At 38.5% G+C, this 25,409-nt stretch overlaps 1 protein-coding gene across 1 annotated transcript in view; it reads right to left on the minus strand.

Moving 5' to 3' along the window:
• Positions 1–25,409, minus strand: part of LOC127580123 (protoheme IX farnesyltransferase, mitochondrial) — a 117,779-nt gene that overhangs the window by 74,100 nt on the left and 18,270 nt on the right. The window contains exon 3 of the mRNA XM_052033336.1: positions 16,091–16,412. Coding sequence (XP_051889296.1) covers positions 16,091–16,412 — 322 coding nt within the window. The remainder of the gene's footprint in view (positions 1–16,090; positions 16,413–25,409) is intronic.

The following is a 25,409-nucleotide window of genomic DNA, read 5'->3' on the forward strand; positions in this document are numbered from 1 at the left end:
ACAACAACCCTGGTCTCATCCTATCAAAAATATTATGTTTGTCTTATCCATCCTTCTCACACCTTCCCATAGAATCATATTGTACAGCACAGAAATGGGCCTTTGACCCACCACGCCCACGCCAACCTTTTAGCCCACCAAAACTATTCCCATGTGCCTGCATTAGGACCATATCCTTCCACGCCTTGCCTATTTAAGTGTCTGGCTAAATGCCTCTTAAATATAATAATTGTATCTGATTCTACCTCCTCTGGCAGCGCATTTCAGATATCAACCACTCTCTGTATATAAAAAAAAATACTCCTCAGATCTTCTTTCATTCTTAAAACCATGTCCTCTTATTTATGATACCCCTACATGGGAAAAAGATTCTGACTATCTACCCTTCTCATGATCGTATATATTTCTATCAGGTCACCCTGAAGTCTCCATTGCTCCAGGGAAAACAAGCCCAGTCTATCCAATCTCCCTCCATAATGGAGGTTCCCCAATCCAAGCAACATCCTGGTGAATGTCGTCTGCTCCCTCTCCAGTGCAATCACATCATTCCTTTAGTGTGCCGATCAGAATTGCACACAATACTCCAAGTGCAGCCCACACAGTGTTTTGTAAAATAAGATAATGTCCCATCTCTTATATTTTCTGCCCCAACATATGAAGGCAAGCATGACATTTGCCTTCTTCCCCACCCTTTCCACCTGTGTTGCCACTTATAGGGAACTATGGACTTGGTACCCTAGGTCCCTGCGTTCATCAACATTTCTTAGTGCCCTATCATTTATTTTATATCTATTACTTTGCAACTTAAAACTAACATATCCTTCTTGCTTTTCAATTTCTGACAAAGAATCTTTGATCTGAATTGTTAATGGTGTTTCTCTTTCCACAATTACTTCCCGAGCTGCTGCGTGTTTTCCGCATTTTGTTTTTATTTCAGATTTCCAGTATCTGCAGCTTTTCAATACTCATTTAGCTTTAATGACAGATAAGCTGTTCCTTAGATTATACCAATTAATTCCTATTCTAGATCTGGTCTGTTTATCATTGAAGGCTTGTAACATATCTGAACTGTTGCTGTGGTGCAGTCTGTGTTCCTTCAAAGCCACAGGCTGATTGTCAAGTCTCCATAGAATAAAAGCAGAATTTAATCTTCGATTCAATCAATTGATCTCCCACAATGTTAGTCGCAATGAGTCTGAATATGCACAACTTTATTTAGGTCTGGTCAGTCCCCAACAGCAACCAACTTAAGTAAAGTGGTATTGGTATTGGTTTATTATTGTCACTTGTATTGAGGTACAGTGAAAAGCTTGTCTTACAAACCGATCATACAGGTCAATTCATTACACAGTGCAGCTACATTGAGTTAATACAGAGTGCATTGAAGTAGTACAGGTAAAAACAATAACAGTACAGAGTAAAGTGTCACAGCTACAGAGAAAGTGCAGTGCAATAAGGTGCAAGGTCACAACAAGATAGATCGTGAGGTCATAGTCCATCTCATTATAAAAGGTCCCATCCTGCCATAGAACACCAATCTTTTTATTCAGTAGAAGGAGAGGTGGTAGAGATAATGAATAGGGTGCAAACTGATAGAGAGGAGATACTAGAAAAGCCAGATACATTTAAAGTAACCAAGTCAAAAGGGGAGCATCCAAAGTTGCTTTGGGGGGGTGAGGGTGTAAGTTGCAGAAGGGCTTGCTATATTCTTCCAACCTGCCCCAGGAGCAAGGAAGATGTCAAAGTAACTGGAAGATGATCAGAAAAGGAGTGCATGACATGCCAGATAATGCAGGCTAGTCAAGTTAATCTCAGATATCAGGAAGCTTTTTAAAATAATAATAAAAGAAAGCATTAAAAGGCATTTGGAAATGTTTCAGTTGATAAAGAAGAGACACAAATTTATTGAAGGTAAATTATGTTTGATTAACCTGATTGATTTTGTTTTGATGAAGGGAATACAGTGGATGAGATTTGAAATCTCACACAAAAGGCTGATGAGTAAAATTGAGGTACAAGGAATTAAAGGATCACTCGTGACATGGATTGGAAATAGGCTTCAAGAGAAAAAGCAAATGACTTACACATGGACGTGCAGGATAAAATTTCCAAATTTGCAGGGTGACACAAAACTTCAAAGTGAGTACAATAATGAAATGGATAGTAGCACACTGCAGGAAGGCAGGGATACATACAGTATGCTGTCAGAATGGGCAGATAAGTGCAGATAAAATTTAATGTAGAAGTGTGAAGTGATACATTTTAGCAGAGAGAAAAAAACAAGGAAAAACGATACAGACTAAATGGTATGGTTCTAAAGGGTGTTGAGTTACAGAGGGTGCTGGGCGTACATGTGCATAAATCATCGAAAGCCATTGCTCTTGCATTTACAATCCAGGGAGAAATAAATAGAGGCTGAGATGACAAAAGCAGGGAAGTTATGATTAACCTGCACAAAAACACTGCCAGGATGGACAACAAATGGACCATTGTGACTAATTCTGATTAGCACACTTTACAGGATCTTCGCATCCTTCCTTGAAATGATGCAGAAAAGATTTATTGGAATGGTTCTAGAGATGGGTATTTCAGCCTAAAATGGAGCTTAAAATAAAGAATTAGGGATTGTCTTCCTTGAAGTAAAAGCTGAGATTGAAGTGTATAAAACCATGACAGGATTGGATAGGGGGTAAATAGATGGAAGCTGTTCAAATTAGCAGATGGTTCAAGGACCGGGGGAAACAATTTAAAGTTTTGGCCAAAAGATACAAGGGAATAGTTGGGATCACAGCATGCAAAAGGTGGTGGAATTAGAATCAATTCATACTTTCAATTAGAATTTGGATAGGCAACTGACAGTGATCAATTTTCAAGGTTATGGGGGAAACCTGGGGAATCTTACTGATGGGATTACTCTACAAAGATAAGGTACAGACTCCCTGAGATGAATGACTCCTTCTTTGTTTAGGATTCAATTTTTTTCTCTCTTTTTAAAGATCTTGCCATACTTTCTGCAGCCCGTACAACAATTGTTCTGTACATTCTTCTCTCTAATTTGTGGTAGGAGGTTCTCTCAGTTTATGAAGAAGATAGTTGCATCAGTCATGTGCTGTTTGAATGTCACTTAACACAATCCATAATTTTCTGCACAAGTACAAGTCAGGTAATCATTGAGTTCCAGGTAATTATTTTCCATTAAGGGCCTGTTGGAGACATTGCAGACCAACTCGCATTAATACTACTGATCACTGACAACCTTATGGACCATTCAAACAGAAAGTTAACACTAAAGTGACAGCTGCAGTTATAACTTGTGTCTAACGGGTTACAAAACTAGATTTTTAATGCCTCCATCAACTGTTATCTTCTATTGATACATATACAAAAAAAGTAAAGCACACTGTCTACAGTTTCTAATTGCAATTACTTTCAAGAAAAGTAACACCTAACTTGCAGAAATTGGGTATCAAATGTTTGGGATTCAGCCGCATAAACCAGCCACCTTCTGTATTTCTTTGAGACCAGACTACTAGCATTTCGCTCAGAGTGTTTATAGACTCTCAACTTTCAGTTTTCGTATACTGCATAACCCAAGAACTTTCTCATAAATTTGCTTCTGTTTCTACAAATGGTTCATATCTCATCAAAGCAATTGGCTGCAATGATGAACAATATATATCAGCCCGGCAATGAAAGCAATGGAATGCCATAAACGAGGAATGGCTTCCTCCTGGTTCCACATCAAAAACAGCTGAAAAAGTACTGTGGAGCACTTAACAGTGGACCAGTTTAATGGCATGATGACTGAAAAACTTTTCTAACCCTGAAAAATTAACTTTATAAGTGTGCAGTCTTATTCCTTCAGAAATGAAGCTTTTTTTTTAGTGTTTTTCCAACCTTTTCTGTCTTTTTTTCCTCCTCTTTAAACTGAATTTCTCATTCTTTATTTCATTCTAATTTAGATTTCTTGCTTTAGGCTTCCTCATTTGGACTTTGCTGGTCACGGAAAGGATCCTTCAGTTTGATTATGTCGCGAACTTGTCGTTTCTGTGACGCTTCACCTGCTCACAGACCTTGTAAATCCCCTGAAGAGGAGGCTGGACTGGTTTAGTTGTGAAATGTTAATCTGCACTGTGATGCCCAAGAAAACTTTGTGGGTACTAATCAGCTAGATGAATCAAGTGCCACTCCCTTATCACTGATTAGAAAATCCAGCTCATTAAAATTTTGCCTGATTCCCTCTTTTAGTATTTGTTATGTCCTCATCACCAGGTATTACTTATGTATATCGGCAGGCTGGCAGTCTGCACCCAGATATTTGACCATGTCAGCTTTTAGACCAAGTACTAGAAAGCATGGAACAACGGAGAGTCATCGATCTCCCTGTAAATTATCGTCGTGCTTCTTCAAAGTACCTTCAATTCTAGTGTCTTTGTGGGGAATCACTAGGAACATTTCCACATCATGCCATTTAGTATGCACATTAATAATGAGCACCAGGCTACTGATACAAACTTCTCTTTTAAATAACTCAGTTATTTCCTTTCCTGGACTTTTGCCAATATCATATAAAAACAAATCTGGACTCTAAATATCTTGTTGCATTACAGTTTAATCATTTGATGAATTACTAAATTCCTTTCAACAGCTGCTATTCAGTCTTGTTTATGTTCACAATATGCAATTGTTGGCATCCTTTTACTGCCCAGCTAAAAGAATAAGGTATCAATTAGTTCATTGCAGGTTTCAGATGTCATCTGATACTATAATTTTTAGGAATAGCTATTCATTAGTTTTAGTCCATAATTCCTTTACGTAGTTTAGGTACAACTCGTCACGTGGGCACTGCTGTTCCAAGAGCACATGGCATTACATTCAAAGCCTTCTTTGTAACTGAGTAGTCAGTCCGGTTACAAATAAGCGTTTCGACTTCCATAATTCATGGAAAAACATACCAGTTTGCACAACAATCTCTAAATTGAACTATTTGTGTAGAATATGTTTGTAAAATATAGACCAAACATGTATGACGATGAAGCACTAACCTACCAATCAAGAGTGTTTAAACAGACTCAGGATAGAGATAAGAAACCACCATTCTTCTAGTATCCCCCTCCCCCTACAACTCCAAGTCTTATACTGTGCAAATTTATGAATTAAAACCACATATCTCAAGAAAGGAGGACAACCTGATTTAGATGTTTGCTAGATCTAAAGACAAGTCACCAGAAAATGTACAAGTACACCAGCATCATTCTCTTAATCACAACATTAGACACACCTATACTAATGCAGAACTTCCACCAACTAGAAGTTCATAGCTTTATTCAATGCAACACAATCACTCTAAATACCAACCCTGGATACAAGATCATGTGTTCTCAAAGACAGCCTTCAGATTGCAAACTCAGCAAAAGTTATTCCAAGTCTCAGAATACTCTCATCTACCACATATCAGTCCTCAGCATGTTGGACTGAGATTATCATAAGAGGTGCCTGTTGATAACCTGGAAGAAGATGGCATTGCTTTTACTTCATTCAGATCACTAATATTAGAATTTGAGGTTTCTGAGTAATCTTCCATTTTCAGTCATCCGCATTGTACTCTTCTGCACTTTTGGAATTTAGGATCCTCTAATTGTAAATACAGTTAGAAATGAGCACTTGATCTTGTGCCAATTTTGGGCTGTGTTTTCAAATTCATTTGCCAAAACAACTAAATTGTCAGTTAAGTAAAAGCAGAAAATTGACAGAAGTGCTGATTTTGGAGCAAACAAAAATGTAGTAAAAGTAAAAACTGTCACAATGAAACTGGCTTTTCCTATTAACATTCTGCAAACAGCGCGAAATTAATTTCCCAATGTAATTGAAGTGGCCAGTAACAGATGGGTAGATAATTAAATGTCAAACTTAGATTTGCTTTGTTCATTTGTTACAATAATTTTGCCTACACAACTGATCTGTATAAAAGGCAAGTGGAGAACAAATGAGTTGTTTAGTTGCTACTACTGACCTTGCAAGATGTATTTCATCCCATGAAGCAATTTCAACTGCAATTAAATTGTTTTAATGGATTCTTTTAGTTAATTATTATAAATTGTCAAATAACTGAAATAACATCCACTTCTTTTAACCCACTAGTGAGTGAAACCCAGAAAACTGTCTTCCTGTGCCACACAAATTAATTGTACGGCATTACTGGATTCAAACTCCAGCAGTGAATAATAAAATCCAAGGGAATAAAGATAACGGAGAATGAAATCCTTTTAAATGGCATTGCCATGATAAAAAAACAAATGTTCATTTATCCAGAAGTTGTGCACAAGCAAACGTTAGGGAATGTAGGGGAAAAGGATTGGTGCTTGGACAAATATTACCTTCAAATAAACATTTTCAAACCCAGGATATTCATCAACTCGACTGTGTAGTTTAAACTTGGCAAGCCAAAGAAATGGAATTGTTCTTAACAGATCAGTTTCTTCGCAGTTCACTAATAATGTAGAAATCTAAACTGAGCAAAAGCATATTAAAGTCAAAAGTATAGCCAGATTACTCTTTACTTCCTTCTCAATGATATCTAATGGCTTAGTGTGCTTTGATGAGATCAAGGTTTTACCATGTTTCTATACTGGCAATACTATACAGACACTACACTTCAAAAAGGCCATATTGGCTTTTCAGCTGTTTTGGAACATTTCAAGACTATGAGAGATCATATAAATGAACACCTTTTCCTTTTGATACTGTACATTAATCATTTGACTTCCAGTAAAATCATCTGACAAATTAGTAAAATCAGTCTTGGACCAGAAACGTTAGCTCTGTTTCTCTTTCCACAGATGCTATCTAACCTGCTGAGTGTTTCCAGGATTTTCAGTTTGTTTCAGACAAATTTGTGCATAGCAATAGACACCTCTTATTTATTACAAGCCCCAAGGTTCACAATCTAACCCCTAAAGGAAAATGCAGCAATATTTTTATATTGTACAGATCACAAACAAAAAATCTTTGCTGAAAACATTCTCTTGAATACAGTATAGGAGAGTGTTGGCTGTCAGAGGTACTGGTATTTGCTAAACTGGAATCCCATCTGTATGTTTGGGCAGAACTAAAAGATGCCATGAAGCACAGGAAAAGCAGGGAGTTCTGTGGTATTCTCTCCAATATATGACTCTCAACTAACACCTCAAAGAAACAAAATGGCTTATGGGACATTGCAAAGCAGAAATTTATTGTTCTCTTTCAAAACCAAACAATCAAATGGTTGGCTGTGAATTGCTTTGTTGTATTCTGGACATCAGAAAGGCTCTATAAATACCAGTTAATCCATTCCTTTTAAAAATGTCTTTTTTCAGATGACTATTATCTCTGCCATCCATGCCATAAATTACCTTTGTCCAGTTGCAAGATTGAGTGACAAAAAAAATCGAAAGCAATGAAAAAAGGAACCACCTTTTCTCAAAACAACTTTGGAGACATTTGTGTTAGAATATTGGTAAAAATATGGAAATACTGACAGTTTCAGTCAAAATCTTTCTCATAGCACATTCCTAGCAATTAGTTATGCTGTGCATAAGCTTGTTTCATGGGTTTCTGCATTTAGTTCCTAAAGCCTGATGTAGCATTTACTATAAAAAATTACAGGATTTTTGAATGAGTAACAATTTAATCTTTGGCTTAATAAGAATTGAGTATTTTAATATTGTGAGCTCTGAACTCTTAAGTTACACTGAGACATCAACATTCATGAGGTGGAGCAGAATCATTTTTCTGCAAGATGACTAACGTTTTAATGATAAACATCACATAATGAAAGATTTCTGCAGTTGTGAAAGACAACTTTGAAAGCCAATAGGTCAAACTGGTTTTTGTTCAGGAAGCGCTCCAGAATTCTAAAAGAAAGCACCTCAGAAAAATCAAAATGCACAATAAAACTGGATTCTAGAAGGCTCAGGTGGACGACAGTAAACAGATAAAATTCAGTTGACTTGTTTCAGAGTTCAAGTCAGAGCTCAAATATAATCTAAAAAATAAGTTGATTATATTGTCCTTTCACTTTGTGAAATATTCACTGGGCATTTTCTAAGGGAGGTTATTGGATATGGTCCCATCTGGCAGATAATAAAGCTTTAACTTTGCATTCTGCTGAAAAGATTATCCAATATTTTTACATTGTACTGTCTTTCACAAGATCACAAGACAAAGGAGCAGAAGTAGGCCATTCAGCCCATCAAGTCTGCTCCATGAGCTAAACTAAACTATTCCTATCTAGCCCCAATTTCCGGCCTTTTCCCCATATCCCTTGATACCTTGGCTAATTAGATACCTATCAATCTCCTCCTTAAACACCCCCAATGATCAGGCCTCCACAGCTGTATGTGGCAAAGAATTCCATAAATCCACGACCCTCTGTCCAAAGAGATTTCTCCTCATTTCTGTTCTAAACGGGTACCCTCCAATTCTAAGACTGTGCCCTCTTGTCCTGGACTCACCCACCAAGGGAAACAGCTTAGCCACATCTACTCTGTCCAGTCCTTTCAACATTCGAAATGTTTCTATGAGGTCCCTTCTCATTCTTCTGTACTCCAGTGAGTACATTCCAAGAGCCGACAAATGCTCATCGTATGTAAGCCCTTTCATTCCAGGAATCATCCTCGTAAATCTTCTCTGAACCCTCTCCAACATCAGTACATCCTTCCTAAGATAAGGGGCCCAAAACTGCACACAGTATTCCAAATGAGGTCTCACCAGTACCCTAAGGAGCATCATCAACACTTCCTTACTTTTATACGTTATACCTCTCAAAATGAATGCCAACATAGCATTCATTTTTTTTTTAACTGCCGATCCAACCTGGTGGTTAACCTTCAGGGTATCCTGTACGAGGACCCCCAAGTCCCTTTGCACTTCTGTACTTTGAATTTTCTCCCCATCTAGATAATAATCTGCCCGTTTATTTCTTCTACCAAAGTGTACAACCGCACATTTCTCAACTTTGAATCTCATCTGCCACTTCTTTGCCCATGCTCCTAAACTATCTAAGTCTCTCTGCAACCTTCCTGTTTCTTCAATACTCCCTACTCCTCCACCTATCTTGGTGTCATCTGCAAACTTAGCCACAAAACCAGTTACTCCATAATCTAAATCATTGATGTACAATGTAAAAAGAAGCGGCCCCAACACCAACCCTTGCGGAATACCACTGGTAACCGGCAGCCAACCAGAACAGGATCCCTTTATTCCCACCCTTTGCTTTCTGCCTATCAGCCAATGCTCCACCCATTCTAATATCCTTCCTGTAATTCCATGAGCTCTCATCTTATTAATCAGCCTCTTGTGCGGCACCTTGTCGAAGGCCTTTTGAAAATCTAAATACACAACATCCACAGCCTCTCCCTTATCCACCCTACCTGAGATATCCTCAAAAAACTCCAATAAGTTGGTCAGGCAGGATCTTCCCTTCATGAAATCATGCTGGCTTGGACCTATCTTGTCTTGTACCTCTAGGTATTCCATAACCTCATCCTTGAGGATCGATTCCAATAACTTTCCAACCACCGATGTCAGACTAATAGGTCTGTAATTTCCTTTATGCTGCCTCCCACCTTTCTTATACAGTGGAACTACATTTGCGACCTTCCAGTCCTCTGGAACCATGCCAGGGTCTATTGATGCCTGGAAGATTATCACCAATGCCTCCACAATCTCTAAAGCCACCTCCTTCAGAACCGGAGGGTGCACTTCATCCGGTCCGGGAGACTTATCTGTCCTTAGTCCATTTAGCTTCCCGAGCACCTTCTCTCTAGTAATCTTGACTGAACTCAGTTCTATCCCCTGAGACCCCTGACTATCAGGTATATTGCTGATGTCCTCCACAGTGAAGACCGATGCAAAATACTCATTTAGTTGCTCTGCCATCTCTTTGTTATCCATTATAATCTCTCCCGCACCGTTTTCAATCAGTCCTATATCTACCCGTGTCTCTCTTTTACTCTTCATATATTTAAAAAAACTCTTAGTATCCTTTTGTATATTATCTGTCAACTTCCTTTCATAATTCATCTTTTCTTTCCTAATGACCTTCTTAGTTTCTTTTTGTAAGTTTTTAAAAGTTTCCCAGTCTTCTGTTTTCCCACTAATTTTTGCTTCCTTGTATGCCCTCCCTTTTGCTTTTATTTTAGCTTTAACTTCTCTCGTTATCCACATTTGTGCCATTTTTCTATTCATAACCTCCTTTTTTCTTGGAATATATCTATCCCGCACTTTCCTTAATTCTTGTTGAAATTTCATCCATTTCTGCTCTGCCGTCCCTCCAACTAGCTTACATTTCCAATCAATTTGGGCCAGTTCCTCTCTCATGTCACTGTAATTTCCTTTGCTCCACTGAAATAATGATACACCTGATTTCAGCTTCTCCTTTTCAAATTTGAAACTGAACTCAATCATATTGTGATTACTATTTCCTAATGGTTCCTTTACCTTTAGTTCCCTAATCAACTCGGGGTCGTTACACAGCACCCAATCCAAAACAGCCGATCCCCTGGTGGGCTCATCAACAAGTTGCTCCAAAAAGCCATCCCACAAACTCTCTCTCCCGAAATCCACTACCTTCCTGGTTTTCCCAATCCACCTTCATGTTAGAATCCCCCATAATTATCTTGACATTGTCTCTCTGACACACTTCTTCTATTTCCAACTGTAACTTATAGTCCACATCCCGGCTGCTGTTAGGGAGCCTGTATATAACTGCTACTATTGTCCTTTAACTCTTGCCATTTCTTAGCTCCACCCATGTGGATTCCACTTCTTCTGACCCTATGTCCCTTCTTTCTATTGATTTCATATCATTGCTCACCATCAGAGCCACACCACCCCCTCTGCCTACCCGCCCATCTTTCCTATACACGGTGTACCCTTGGACATTCACTTTCCAATCACATCCGTCATTAAGCCATGACTTGGTAATTGCCACAATGTCATTTTTTTTAATCTGTAGCTGTGCTACAAGGTCATCTACTTTATTTCTAATGCTACGTGCATTTAAATACAGTACATTTAGACCAGTATCTACTACAGATTTTGCTGTATTTCTATTGTTCAGCAAATTATCCTGTCTTTTCACCTGCCTGTCCCTCTTACCATCTTTGCTGCACATTGTCTTGGACTTGTTTCTATATACTTCTTCCTCTATCCTAACATCCTGGCTTCCTGTCCCCTGCCAAATTAGTTTAAACCCTCCCTTTATCGAGATTGTTTTTTTTTTAAAATAATTATAAAGCTCTTTTTGTCAGAATGTTTTTGTATGGGGAAAGAGAAGTGCAATATTTAGTTACTCACAGTGTAGGTTTGGGCTTCAATATCTCAAAATAAGTAGCCTTTTGTTGAAAATCAGGTCAAAGGAGAGATGATTGTTAAGTGAGTGAGTGGGCTGGGAGCTGTTGTCAGTTTAAACTAGCTTGGCAGGAGTATGAGAACTTGACAACTTTTAAGAAAGCCAGAGGCAAAATTGAATGTGGAAGGTAGTAGTTAGTAAACAAGTCTGAAAGGCAGAAAAGTAGAAACTAACATGAAACCTGATGTATGATATCATAGCTATGACTAATAGGGTGAAATGAGGAACAAGAAAATAGTTATCAGATTTCTTGGAGTGTACTCCAAATAGCAACAGCGAAATAGAAGAGCAAATATGTTGCCGAGGTTCTGATACATTTTTTTAAAAAATTTGTTTTTCATATACGAAGCTGTTGCAAGGTCAGCATTTATTGCTCATTCCTAATTGCTTCAAGAATGTGGTGAGCCTCCTTCTTGAACTCTACAGTCCTTTTAGTAAAAGTACTCCCACATACTGTTGGATAAGCACTTCCAGAGCAGAGGTGCTGTTGGAGAAGCCTAAACGCAGTATATTTTCCAGATGTCAACCACTGAGTACAAGTGGTGGTAGAAATGAATGTTTAGGGTGCTGGATGGTCACCAATCAATATGGTTGCTTTGTCCTTGATGGTGTCAAACATCTTGAGTGTTTTTGGAGCTGCATTCATCCAGGCAAATTGAGAGTACACCATCACATTCTTGACATGTCCTGAAGATAGTATTCAGCAGTATGATGGTGTACAGTATGATGATTTTCAGGGGTGTTAGATGGTGAGTCTCTCACAGCAGGATACCCACAGAATGGCAATGGTAATAATATTGAATGTGAAGGGTAGATGGTTAGACTTTCTCATGCTGGAGATAGTCATTATCCGGCACTTTTTGGCATGAATGTTACTGGTCACTTATCAGTAAATGCCAGGATTTTATCTAGGTCTTGTTCCAAGCAGGCATGGACTGTTTCAGGTATTGATGAGTTGCAAATTGAACTGAATATTGTGCAATCAACAGCAAACACCCACCAACACAAGAAGGTTGTTCATTGATGAAGGAGCTGATGAAGACACAACTCTGAGAGACTCCTGCAGTGATCTTGGGGCTGGAAGTGATTGGCCTGCAGCAAGTAGAACCACCTTCCTTTGTGTGAGGGATGACTCCAGCTACTGGAGTGATTCCCCTTGATACCCACTGACTTCAGTTTTACCAAGGCACCTCTCAATGCCACATTCAGTCAAATGTTGTCATGGTCAGTCACTCTCATATCACCTCTGGAAATCAGTTTTGGACCAAGACTGTGATAAGGTCTAGAACTTAGTGGCCTTAGCAAAACCTAAACAGGACCCCCATGACCATGCTTTTTGAGACTAAGTGCTACTGGATAGAACTGTTAATGACATGTTCCATCAATCTGATTGGGCATTAATTAGATGGATTTATGTGAAAAAGACATACTTGAGTAATTTTCCATATTGTCAGGTGGATGACTCTGTTGTAACTTAACTGCAACAGCTTGGCTGAAAATGTGGTTAATTCTGAAGGTCTTCAGTATTATGGTAAGGATGTTGTCTGGCCCCATTGCCTTTGCTGTATCCAGTGCTATCAGCTACTTCTTATTATCTCATGGAGTGAATTAAATTGACTGAAGACTGGCTTCTGTGAAGGCGGTGATCCAAGGAGGAAGCAAAGATGGAGTACCTTTGCAAATGCTTCAACTATACAGATATTAGGCCCGCCAGTGCTGAGGATAGGGATGTTCTTGGAGCCTCGTCCTCCTTCAGTTTGTTGTTTGTCCATTATGATTCACTGGATGTGACAGGACTGCAGAACCTCGATATGAAACACTGGTCAAGATCACTTCGCTCTGTCTAATGCATGCTACTTTTGCTATCTAGCACACTGCGTTGCAGCTTCACCAGCTTGGTATCTCATTTTTAGCCAAATGTGATGCTGAACTACAGCACTTTGTGGATACCAGATTTGAACTGCCAGATCTGTTCTGAGCCCACCCCATTCAGCCTGAATATGGTGCCACACAACAGAATGGAGGACGTCCCCATTGTGAAGACAGGACTTTATCTCCACAAGGGATATGCAATGGTCAATTTGGTATGTTTGCCTTTAGTCAGCCAATGGCTTGAGAATAGGAGTTGGGATGCTGTGCTACAGTTGCACTAATCGTTGGTTGAGCTGCGTTTGGAGTATTGTATGCAGCTCTGGTTACCACACTATAGGAAGAATGTGATTAAGCTACAGAAGGTGCAGAAAAGTTGCCTAGACTGAAGGGATTAAGTCATAAAGGAGAGATTGAATAGACTGGAACTGTTTTCCCTGGAAGTGAAGGAGGCTGAGGACTGACCTTATCAAAGTTCATAAAATTTTGAGAGCCATACCCAAGATAGATAATTACAAGATTTGGTCAGGAAGTACTCAAAATTTACCTTTTTATAGGTAAGAGGCTTTCAGACTGGAGTACCTTTGCAAAATGTCTACTCTAAACATTTTGATTCAATGAGTATGCTGTAGTGTCGGAAGCATCACCTCATAGATGAGGTGCTGAAATAAACTGAAAATCAGCTCTGATGAAGGATCTTTGACCTGAAATATTAACATGGTTTCTCTTTCAACAGATGCTACCTGATCTGCTGAACGTTTCAGCATTTCATCTTTTTATTTCAGATGTTAAATAACTCCTGCCTGGTTCGTTAGTTAGCATGGGGGTCCCAATCATACCAAAGATGATTTTCTCTTGGTCATCACCTCCTGCTTCAACCACCTCCTTTACACTTTTCTGACGTGAATCTTGTAAAAGGCTGAAGATAGCTTCAAATACCCTCGGACCTTTTCTGAAGTCCATAATTGTTATTTGTTTTTCTGTAATCACATCTATAAATTTCACCTACCATATCTAATAAACAACCCATTAAGATGGCTCCATACACAAGACCAACACTACACAGCAAACTCTAAACAATTAATGAACTGAATGGACTCAGGGAAACTTAAAAAAAATCAAACTTCTGGCTAGAAATATACTGGATTGAACTTTGATGTGAATTAAAAATGTACTCATAATTCAGTATTCATCAGTGAGAGAAACCTTGACATTTGTGAGGATGGCGTACAACAGGCTGATATGCTAGGGCATGTTGACGTGAGGAAAGAGGATCTGCTGGAACTTTTGAAAAACATTAGAATACATAAGTCACCGGGGCCAGGCGGGGATATATCCAAGGTTATTACGGGAAGCAAGGGAAGAGATTGCTGCGCCTTTGGCGATAATCTTTGCATCCTCACTGGCGACAGGAGTAGTGCCAGATGATTGGAGGGTGGCAAATGTTGTTCCTTTGTTTAAGAAAGGGAGTAGGGATAACCCTGAGAATTACAGGCCAGTGAGTCTTACTTCAGTGGTAGGCAAATTACTGGAGAAGATTCATAAAGACAGGATTAATAAGCATTTGGAGAAGCATAGGCTGATTAGGGGCAGTCAGCATGGCTTTGTGAGGGGCAGGTCATACCTCACGAGCCTGATTGAATTCTTTGAGGACGTGACAAAGCACATTGATGAAGGTAGACCATTGGATGTGGTGTACATGGATTTTAGTAAGGCATTTGATAAGTTTCCTCATGGAAGGTTCATTCAGAAAGTCAGGAGGCATGAGGTCCAGGGAAATTTGGCTGTGTGGAATCAGAATTGGCTCGCCCATGAAGACAGAGGGTGGTGGTAGCAGGTGCGTATTCTGCCTGGAGGTCGGTGACCAGTTAACCAGTTAATGGCAGGGCTCTTAGCAGTGTGGAGGAACAGAGGGAACTTAGGGTCTACGTCCATAGATCCCTCAAGTTTGCCGTGCAGGTTGATAGGGTTGTTAAGAAGGCGTATGGTGTGTTGGCCTTCATTAGTCGGGGTATTGAGTTCAAGAGCCGCGAGGTAATGTTGCAGCTCTACAGAACTCTGGTTAGACCACACTTGGAGTACCGTGTTCAGTTCTGGTCACCTCATTATAGGAAAGATGTGGAAGCTTTAGAGAGGGTGCATAGGAGATTTACCAGAATGCTGCCTAGATTAGAGAGCATGTCTTATGAGGATAGGTTGAGTGAGCTACAGCTTTTCTCTTTGGAGAGGAGAATGAGAGGTGAATTGATTGATGTGTGCAAGATGATAAGAGGCATTGATTGAGGGGACAGCCAGAGACTTTTTCCCAGGGCTAAAACGACTAACATGAGGGGGCATAATTATAAGGTGATTGGAGGAAGTATAAGGGGGATGTCAGAGGTAAGTTTTTTTTTACACAGAGAGTGGTGGGTGCGTGGAATGGACTGCTGGCAGAGGTTGTGGGGGCAGATACATTAGGGACATTTAAAAGACTCTTAGAATACCATATGAATGATAGAAATATGGGGAGCTACGTGGGAGGGAAGGGTTAGATAGATATTAGAGCAGGATAAAATGTCGGCACAACATTGTGGGCAGAAGGGCCTGTACTGTGCTGTAACATTCCATGTTCTATAATGTTTATATCCAGGAAATGCCCTGAAATAATGCTCTTTTTGGTTTGGACTTCAAGTTGAGATATCATTTGGCTTTTTTTTTTGCCCTTGGCAAATCTATTTTAAATAAACAAACATTGCAAGAGTGACATTCTCCCTCAGAAAAATTAAATCAGCTTCAAAACACATTGTTCTCTCTATATTAAAGGGGATAGATGATATCATCATACAGTACCTGTGAGTTTTATTTTAGATAGTTTTGCATAGATCCCTGGTAGATCTGATAGTTGCACTTTCACCTCCTTCCATTGTTTGCCTTTACTAATATCTTGAGAAGTTCCTTTATCCTCAGATACCTCTTCCATTGCTGTTTTCCCTGGCACGTGTTCTTCATCCTCGTGAAGACTGGACGGATATGGTGTAATTGTAGGAACTTGTTGAACAGATCGAGCAACAACATCATTGATCAGAGGTGGCTTCTCTGAAAAGGATGATGTTGGTGGTTCAGCCTTGGGTTTTACACGTTGGTGCAGGCCTTTGTCAACTTTGGTTACATACTGCAGAAGAAAGGAATAATGAAGTGTTTTAATTTAGGTACAAAACATTGTTTAATATTTTATGCTTTATATCAGACCACATACAAGCAAATTAAATTTAGAGTGGATTGCTTTCAAAAGCAATGTGGAAAAAAAACAATGTAAATTGCTGTCTAGTATTTAGCTTTCATTTGTTCTAATTTGAAACCAAATTAGAAAGTTTAAGTTACCCTTACCTTTAAATAAGCAACACATAAAATTGTTGGGATAATTATTAGTGATTATGTTCCACAGTATAATTATTCATCCCATGGACCTCTGTTATGTTTCATTTTTGAAAGAAAATCCACTATTTTTAAACACATCACACATTTATTTCATGTGAAGAGCTGCTTGAAGCTCCTGAGTCCTGTAAGGAAACCTATAACTGAGGAGAATTTCAGAGACAAAGTGGCCAATTTTACCTCTTGCATACTGATATCAAGCTAACAAAAACAATTGTTTGATGTATATTGGGAAGCAAAAGTATGAAGGAAAATGTTACCAGGACTTTATGAAAATTTTGATTTTTGTTCAGGTATACCCTTTGGATCCATTCAATTAAAAGCATTTTCATCACTATTGTTGTCTTAACCCATAAACCAGAATACAATAAATCTCAATCATCTTACAGCTAGTATAATATACTAGTCATCTGACTAAGCTACAATTTAAAATTAATGGACCTGGCAAAATCATCAAGACACTCCATTAATTAAACGTTTTGGAGAAAATTAATAAAGACTATGTGGATAAAACAATCTTTCTAATAAACATTTCTAATAAGCATTCAAATAAACAATATGAATCTGAGGCCTACTTTTATGTACCGAGTTGTAAATGGAAATAAAACAATGTCACTTGTGTTACAGTTTGGCAAAAATTATCTATTGTTAAGATCAGTGTACAAAGTTTGAATGTGAATATGACTTCAGTGAAATCGTCCCATTAAAATTTCACTGATCCACCCATCCAGTCCAAAAATTGGTATATGCTTCGGTATCTATAGCAGATGCTTACATTCGGAATGATTTCAAGGAGCTGGTGCAGGGGGAAGGCTTCAGATACATGGATCATTGGGTTCTCTTCCAGGGCAGGTGGAATCCGTACAAGAAAGGCACATTGTACCTAAACTGGAGGGGCACAAATATCCTCACAGAGAGATTTGTTAGTACCACTTGGAGGGTTTAAACTAGCGAGGCACGGGAGTGGGAACTAGAGCAGTAGATCAGCAAGTGGAGGGATGAGGGGAATGTAGAGGTTAGGTCAAGTAAGTCTGAAAGGAAGGACAGGCAGGGCTAGGTTAATGAACATGGTGGGGCTGATGGGCTGAAGTATATTTATTTCAATGCAAGGAGTATTAAGGGTAAAGTAGATGAACTTAGAGCCTGTATTAGTATATGGAACTACAATATTGTAGCCATTACAGAAATTTGGTTGAGAGAAAGCCAGGACTGGCAGCTCAACCATTCCAGGATTCAGATGCGATCCAGGGTGGAAATGTCAAATACTAGAGGACAAAGTTTTAAGGTGAGAGGGGGAAAATTTAAAGGAGATTTACGAGGCAAGTTTTTTTGTACCGAGAGTGGTAGGTTCCTAGAACATGCTGCTAGGGAAATGATAGAAGCAGATAGGATAGAGACATTTAAGAAGCATTTAATCAGACACATGAACAGGCATGGAATGGAGGGATATTGGCCGTGTGCAGCCAGATGTGCAGATTAAATTGGCATCATGCTCAGCACAGACATTGTGGGCTAAAGGGCCTGTTCCTGTGCTGTACCGTTCTATGTTCTGATGAGTTGAAATATATACATCAATGTACTACAAAGTGTGGAATTTGGCCTGTTCACATCAGGCAGATTGAAGTTACTAGCAATTTCACAACAGCACCCAGCAAAAATTCAAACAAAAAACAACACTGAAGGCACGGTGCCTCCAGAAAGCATATTATGCACTGGAGATGCCTTGGGAGTCGTGATCCCAAGAAAGAATCCCCTCTTAGCAAAAATGCTTTGAAGACTTGCTGGGATCTAAAGTTAACTGCATCAAAATATGTTGTTTATTTAAGCTTTGTGATCACAAAAGTTAGTGATATCAGTGATGACAAATGCAATACTATTTCACCTTTAGCACCATGAATCAGTTTTAAGCAATTCCTAAATAAGCTAACAGCACAAGGAAAATGTAGAGTCAATCTCCATCCATGTATGGTAATTCTATAGTGTATTATTTTCTCTGCTCTCCATATCAGTTATGCTTCTGGCCTCTTTCAACAAGGCTGGCAATTTAATGATAGTAATAAGTTCTGAAATATGGGCAATTTCATTCACTGTGAACCTGATTACAAATACCCATTTGTTCCACTTAGAACCCCTTGCATTTGGCAGACAGGAAGCTTTCTTGCATCCATCTATATTGGAATTTAAAACTGGGATTCAATTGGTAAGTATACCATATGCTAACTCACTGAGACACCATGCAAAGCATCATTTCTGAAATGACAGCACAGTGTTGAGCACACTGAGCAGAATAATGGACTGTGGGCTATCATATTCCAGATCAAAACATAAGTTCTTAAAACAATTTGCATCACTGGACATCCAAGTGTCATATTCCTCAATTATTTATCTACTTAAAACTATAATCTTCTTTCAATTATGCAAGGAACAAAAACAGAGATAATACAAAGGTAATGCAATCAATCATTGGTACATAGGTTGAATTACAGAATCTGCATTTCAATGGTGGTAAAAATTTGACTCAAAAGTTCCATCTTCTGATACGAGAAGACATGCATGATGATGAGAATGGAAAATCATGACCAACAAGACAGCCAAGGCCTTCGATTGCTGGTGCATTTAGACATGGGATGCAATTGCTTCCACCTAACATTTCCATGCAAAAATGCAGTGCTGATTTCTGGCCAAAATAATCGACTGGTTTCTTCTTTTAATTTTTTGCTCAGCTAATCAGAGGCTGAGTTTATGTGAGCCAGTTATATTTGCATTACACATCTGCATTAGCCCCTCCATACTGCACATGGCCCAGAGTATATTTTTGGCCTCAAATGCCAAGGGTCTTTGTCAGTTAATATTTCTAATCAAGTTCAGTTTGTAAGAATTGTAAATTTGTTAGGTACAATCCTTTCTCAAAGTCCGTTTTGAATTCCTTGGCTGACTTGTCTTCTCTTTATGTCTCACCGTGAATGCAGTTCTGGCTAATGCCATGTCACTTTTTCAAACTGAGTTAGCAATCCAGATGATCCATTTTCAGAGCAGCAAAAGAAAACTTGGCCTGTTTACCACAAAGAAATTCAGACATAGACAGACTCAAACCTCTGTTGATTGAACATTCCCAGCACTGCTTTGTCCAAATGTCATATGTCCCCTTCAGTTATTTTCTATTTGACACAGCACCCAAAGAAGAGCTAATGGCATAAAAAAGTCAGTGTCACCTTTCCTATTCCAATTCATGACCAGTCTGTTCATGGACTCAAAATTCCTCAGTTGTTTGACAGTTTTACCTACTTCCAGGTTTTCAATTTCTCATTTCTTTTCAATTGTCATAACCACGTTTCCACTTACAGGGTTTTGCAACCACATTCATAGGGCAATACGACTCATTAGAATACAGTACCACTATGCAAATACATATCAAAAGTTTAATCTTTACAGTACTGTAGTCAGTGTATTCTCTGTCTATAGTTACTATACCCTCCTGAAGACCAGCAATTTGAATCTGTAAGTGCAGGCTTTTTACAAAGATGCCACAATTAACCCACAAATCAGACACAGGTTGATTTAATGAAATAATGCATTTAAATTATTTAAAAACATCACATGATGGCTTTGGTGCACAAAGATCAAATATTATGCAAAACTGTATACTTTTGCTAATTGCTTCATGTTTAGGTTGAATTCATTGCTGCACACCAACCACAACTGCTTTCAGGTTCACAAATTGCCTATTTTTGTGTGTAGTTAAACAAATTTATGAAACCAAACATTAACTTTCCTGGCAAAGTAGTTGTGTTCTTGTTAGCACTGGACTTAAAATAGCTTTTCTATGTTTCCAATTGTAAAATATTACTGGCAAATTAAACACGCAATGCATCAGACTGAAATCATATAATGGAATTATAAACCATATGAGGCACAGTAACTTATACCCAATCACTTAACACAAAGTGAAAGAAAACAATGGACTATTCAAGCCCTCTGAGCAATAGCACTGAAAGCAGTAACATACCTGCAGAATTAGGCAAGATAAAGATACAGCATAAATAGAAAATTCATAGAAGTTATTGTTTCTCATAAGTAGGATCATCAATAAATTGCAGTTAATGCTTATATTTAACATTTAGGTGCTTTAACACATTCAGCTTTTTAATACATTAATAAATTCTAAAGATTGGCTTTCATCTTCGCCATCAGCAGCAAGTTACCAGTGCTCACCAGTGGCCAATTTACCATCATCCCTAGTCTTCAGTAGCCTTCTGTATCATCTGGCTGAGCCAACCGTCAAAAGCACAATACTTCTGAATATCAATGGTACTCAGATACTTTCAAAAATATTCAAATGCTAAATTAAAAGTTGAGGCAATTTAAAATTAAAGATATACTTTAAATATTTTCTGAATTTAGTTCAGTTATAAATTATTGGTATTCTATTGTTTAACAGTGCAAATAATTTGTGATTGATTTTAATAACAAGTATTTGTAGCTGTGTAAATGTTGAAAGTGAAATAACGTTTCTAAAAGGCCAAATGTTCGTTTACAAAGGATTTACAGTTGATTCCTTCTCAAGGAGACACAGAGTCACATGGCACAGCAACAGGCCCTCATGCCCACCCAGTCCACACCAATCATCACACATCCACAGAATCTTGCCTGGAAAGTTGGAAAGAAAGATTACACTAAACATTAGTTTATTTAATCGGACATATTATATCAGTATGAAAACAGAAGACCACTGTCACCTTGCTGACATGGCACTGAACGATCTCCAGCATCTGCAGTTTTTGCAAGTTAGGTTTTTTGCTAAATAATTAATCTCCAGGAAATTATGATGCCTGTGTTTAAAGTATTGTATCTTCACCTGGAGTGGTAAGCTCTATCTAAGAATAAATAGCTATCAGACCCAGATAACATCTCCATTATTAAAGGGGCAGTTGTAGGAAACAACTAGCATTTGGAGTGAAAAGAAACTGCAGATGCTGGAGATCCAAATTCAGCAGGTTAAACAACATCCACGGGTACTGAAAGAAAGTTGATGTTTCAGGTTAAGGATCCTTTACCAGAACTGGAAAAGTGAGAAAACAAGTGTGTTTTGTGTTGTAAAGGACAGACGGAATCTCTGAGACAGGGTGAAGATCAGAGTTGTCATGATAACATTTACATTGAAAACTGGCAGTTGAAGTCAGAAGGGGAAAAAAAGAAATTGAAACTGAAAGGTATCACCACATTCTTGAACAGAGAAGAAAAGGTGAAATTATTAACTGAGTCCTGAGGGCACTAGTGTGGCCAGATTGAAAATGATATGCTCTGCCTTAGCTTGGGTTGGCCATTACTGGAGCATTGCAGGACACTGAAGGCAGAGAGGTTAGAGTGGGAATGGAATGGAGAATTAAAGTGACAGGTAGCTGGGAGCTCAGGGTTGTTCTTGCAGACTGAAGGGAGGTGCCCTGCAAAGCAGTCACCCATTTCAATTTGGTTTCTCCAAATGTAAAGAGGACCATATTGTGATCACCAGCTGCAATACACTATGTTGGAAAAAGTACAAGAACATCATCTCTTCACCTGGAAGAACTGATTCATTCCTGGAAGGTTGGTGGGGAAAAGATAAAGTACAGGTATTGCATTGGCTGTGGCTGCATGGGAAAGCATTGTGACATGGAGGCAAGTTGGTGGAGATGAAAGTGTCGACCAGGGAGTTATGAAAAGAAAGATCTCTTTGCAATGTTGATGAAGGAGAGCAAGATGTGTCTGGTGGTAGAATCCTGCGGCAGATAGCCAAAGTTATGAAGAATCATCTATTGAGTGTGGAGGTTAGTGGGGTGGAAGGTGGGAGGGACCTTATCGGTGTTCTGACTGCGAGACTTCACGACTCCCTGGTGCACTCTCCCTTCTCCATGAACTATTTGACAACTTTGTTTTTCACCATATTGCAGACATTACATCTCATTGCTCCCCTCTCTGCTACTTAAAACAAGATTATTTTCTCACTTTTTCCAGTCCTGATAAAAGCTCCTTGACTGAAAATGTTAATTCTTGTTTCTCTGCCTATGGTTGACTGCTTGACCTGCTGAGTGCCTTCTGTTTCCACAAAGGGACCAGGTTCTCTGAAATAAGCTTGTCAAAAGAGCTTCATAATAAAAGCAGATTGGAATGCCTAGAGGATCTGATTTATTTCCTACTGGACTACCAGTCTGCTGGTTGTGTAGTTATCAAAAATTTCTCCAATCTGTTGCCAAGGTGCTATCTTTCCTGACACTTGACAAACTTTCATTTCTGTTTTAAAATTAGAGACACTAGAGTTAAAGAGAGGTATTAAAAGTCTGTAAAAGAAAATAGGGCAGAAACATAGTGAGAAATCAAGTATTCAAATGGAGCATTGCAGAGAGGAATTCACTGACTGAAATAAGCAGCAAAGAAAAAATGTTTCTGGATGTCAATCTGAAAAATGATTTCACTAAATGCTGACCACTTCTACAAGATTTCCTGCATTAACTTTAATGTGTTTGTGAGGTCATTTTATTGGTTGGCCACCCAAGTGGGAACATCAGGTTTATTGTAATGTTAAAGATAAAAATTACACTAATCTGTCACTAAATTGTTAAAAGTAATCTTTGCAAAAAGCTATTTGTCTTGAATAGATGAAATTATAAAAATGACCACGATATTTCTTGGTCTATTTTCCATTTTCCAGCAAGAACAACATTTAAACTTTTGTCCATACCACTACAAATTCAGAAGTTTCTATAATTACAGCATCCCAGAAAATATCTGTTGAACAGCAACTCCCCACCATTAGTCTGCTAAATTGCCAAGTACCAGCTCTTGTTGAAATTTTCTAAACACAAATAAAAGCAAAGTCTTAAAATCGGTTAAACATGATACCAAAGTATATTTATTTTTAATGAAAGACTACAATAGATTCTTCAGTCCTTGAAGAATTTGAGATCCCCCCCAAATACAAACATGTTAAGCAATCAAAATAATAATTAAAAATAATTACTTGCATAACAGCATAAACTAAAATATAGGTTACAGAGTGTAGGTGCCTTTCTTCACTTCAAGTCTAAATATAGTCTTGTTGTGGTAAAACATAAGCTTCATAATAATAATGCACAACTCAAAGAATATGCTTAAAAGCCATAGGCAAAAAAACAAAATCGTTATGGGGCAGCCCATTTTCTAACAACATACAGGCCAGGACAAGAGCACATGCTTTGAAAAGCAGTCTCTTAATGCCCTTAAATTTTCTAAATATTTTGCCCCTTTTCTGGACTTATCCCCCACTGATCTGATGACACCAGAGCCAATATCTTGACTTACAAGTATCAGAAATAATTTTCATATTTGCTTGTATGCCCACTGAATTATTTTATTACAGAATATTCCTTTAAGGGCAAGTTGAAAATATCAGGTTTCCAAAAACATTTTTTTGACAGGGAAGACGTTATTCAGGCCAAACAAACCATGAATATGTTTGGTCTTTTTCCTCCCTCCAAAGTTCTTGAACATCTTGTCAATGCCAAAATGTATGTTCTCTTTCCCCTCAACTCTACTGGAATCATCGATCAGGTTTCCCCAGCAAACCAAAGACACAAATAAAATTCTCTCTAAGACTTTGGTGTATCAAGTTCCCCTGAACTGTCTGCATTGTCCCACCACCATCTCCCATTGTTCTCCACTTGCTCAGATTAACATCACCAAGATACCACTCAAAACTGCAGCCAAAGCATCTTCTACAATGACTTTTCTTCCCATTCATGCACAATTACTACTTGAGCTCTGTTAGAATCCTTCATTATTCTGCTCTCCACCATCATCCTTGCTCTGTTCCATGGCAATATCATACAAAAGCAAGAGATTCAATGTGGAAGCTAAAATCACTGAATTCCACCACTTCCCTTGATCTCTCCATTGCTTTTGCATTGTTAAACTGTTTACCGATCACCCAAACTTCAATAAATCATGCCTTCTTTCTTTAAAACTTGGGAAGATCAAAGCCAAAATCTTCAGTCTCTGCCGCAAATATAAACAACATCTTCCTTCTCCTCCCCGGACCCCAAGTTTGACTAAACCAGAACTTTCTTAATGAAGGTGTCCCATGCAAACCTAAAGTATGCAAACACCTGAGTATCATCTCCAGCACAAAATAATGTCCATATTGTCAGCCCCTGTCCTTCCGCAATACATTGGTCCTTTTAATCATCATCTGTACCTTATCACTTTTCGTTCACATTTCAATTGTAAACCAGCCACCTTCCTTTCCTCCACTTTCTAAGTGTTAGTTCATCCAAAGCACTGTAAGCATATCTTATCCCAGACCAAATATCAGTGCTGTCCAATGTCTGATTAAATTTATTTTTTTCAATCTCATTTTTCAATCCCAATCTCTGCAACATCCCCAAGGTCCACATGTGTTACAACAGCAATTACTCTTCCTCGCCCATATCCCTACCCCATCAACATCCAACTCCAAAAACTGATTCTGACCTGTTGTGCAGTTGTGCCTTATGTTACCTTCACCCCATATTGTAGAATTTCCCCACAAAATCTTAACATTTCTCCATCTCCCTTTTCTCCCAATACCCACTTCTTCAACCAAAATTTTGGTCATACCTACCAATGTTTCCCTCTTTACTTAGCATCCATTTTTCAATTATATTTCCATGAAATTATTTTAAATGTTCTGAATGTTAAATGCATTCACAATATACTTTGTAACTTGAGTGATTCAAGTTTTTAC

This window comes from Pristis pectinata, chromosome 18 (genome assembly GCF_009764475.1).
Source record: "Pristis pectinata isolate sPriPec2 chromosome 18, sPriPec2.1.pri, whole genome shotgun sequence".
Taxonomy (NCBI): domain Eukaryota; kingdom Metazoa; phylum Chordata; class Chondrichthyes; order Rhinopristiformes; family Pristidae; genus Pristis; species Pristis pectinata.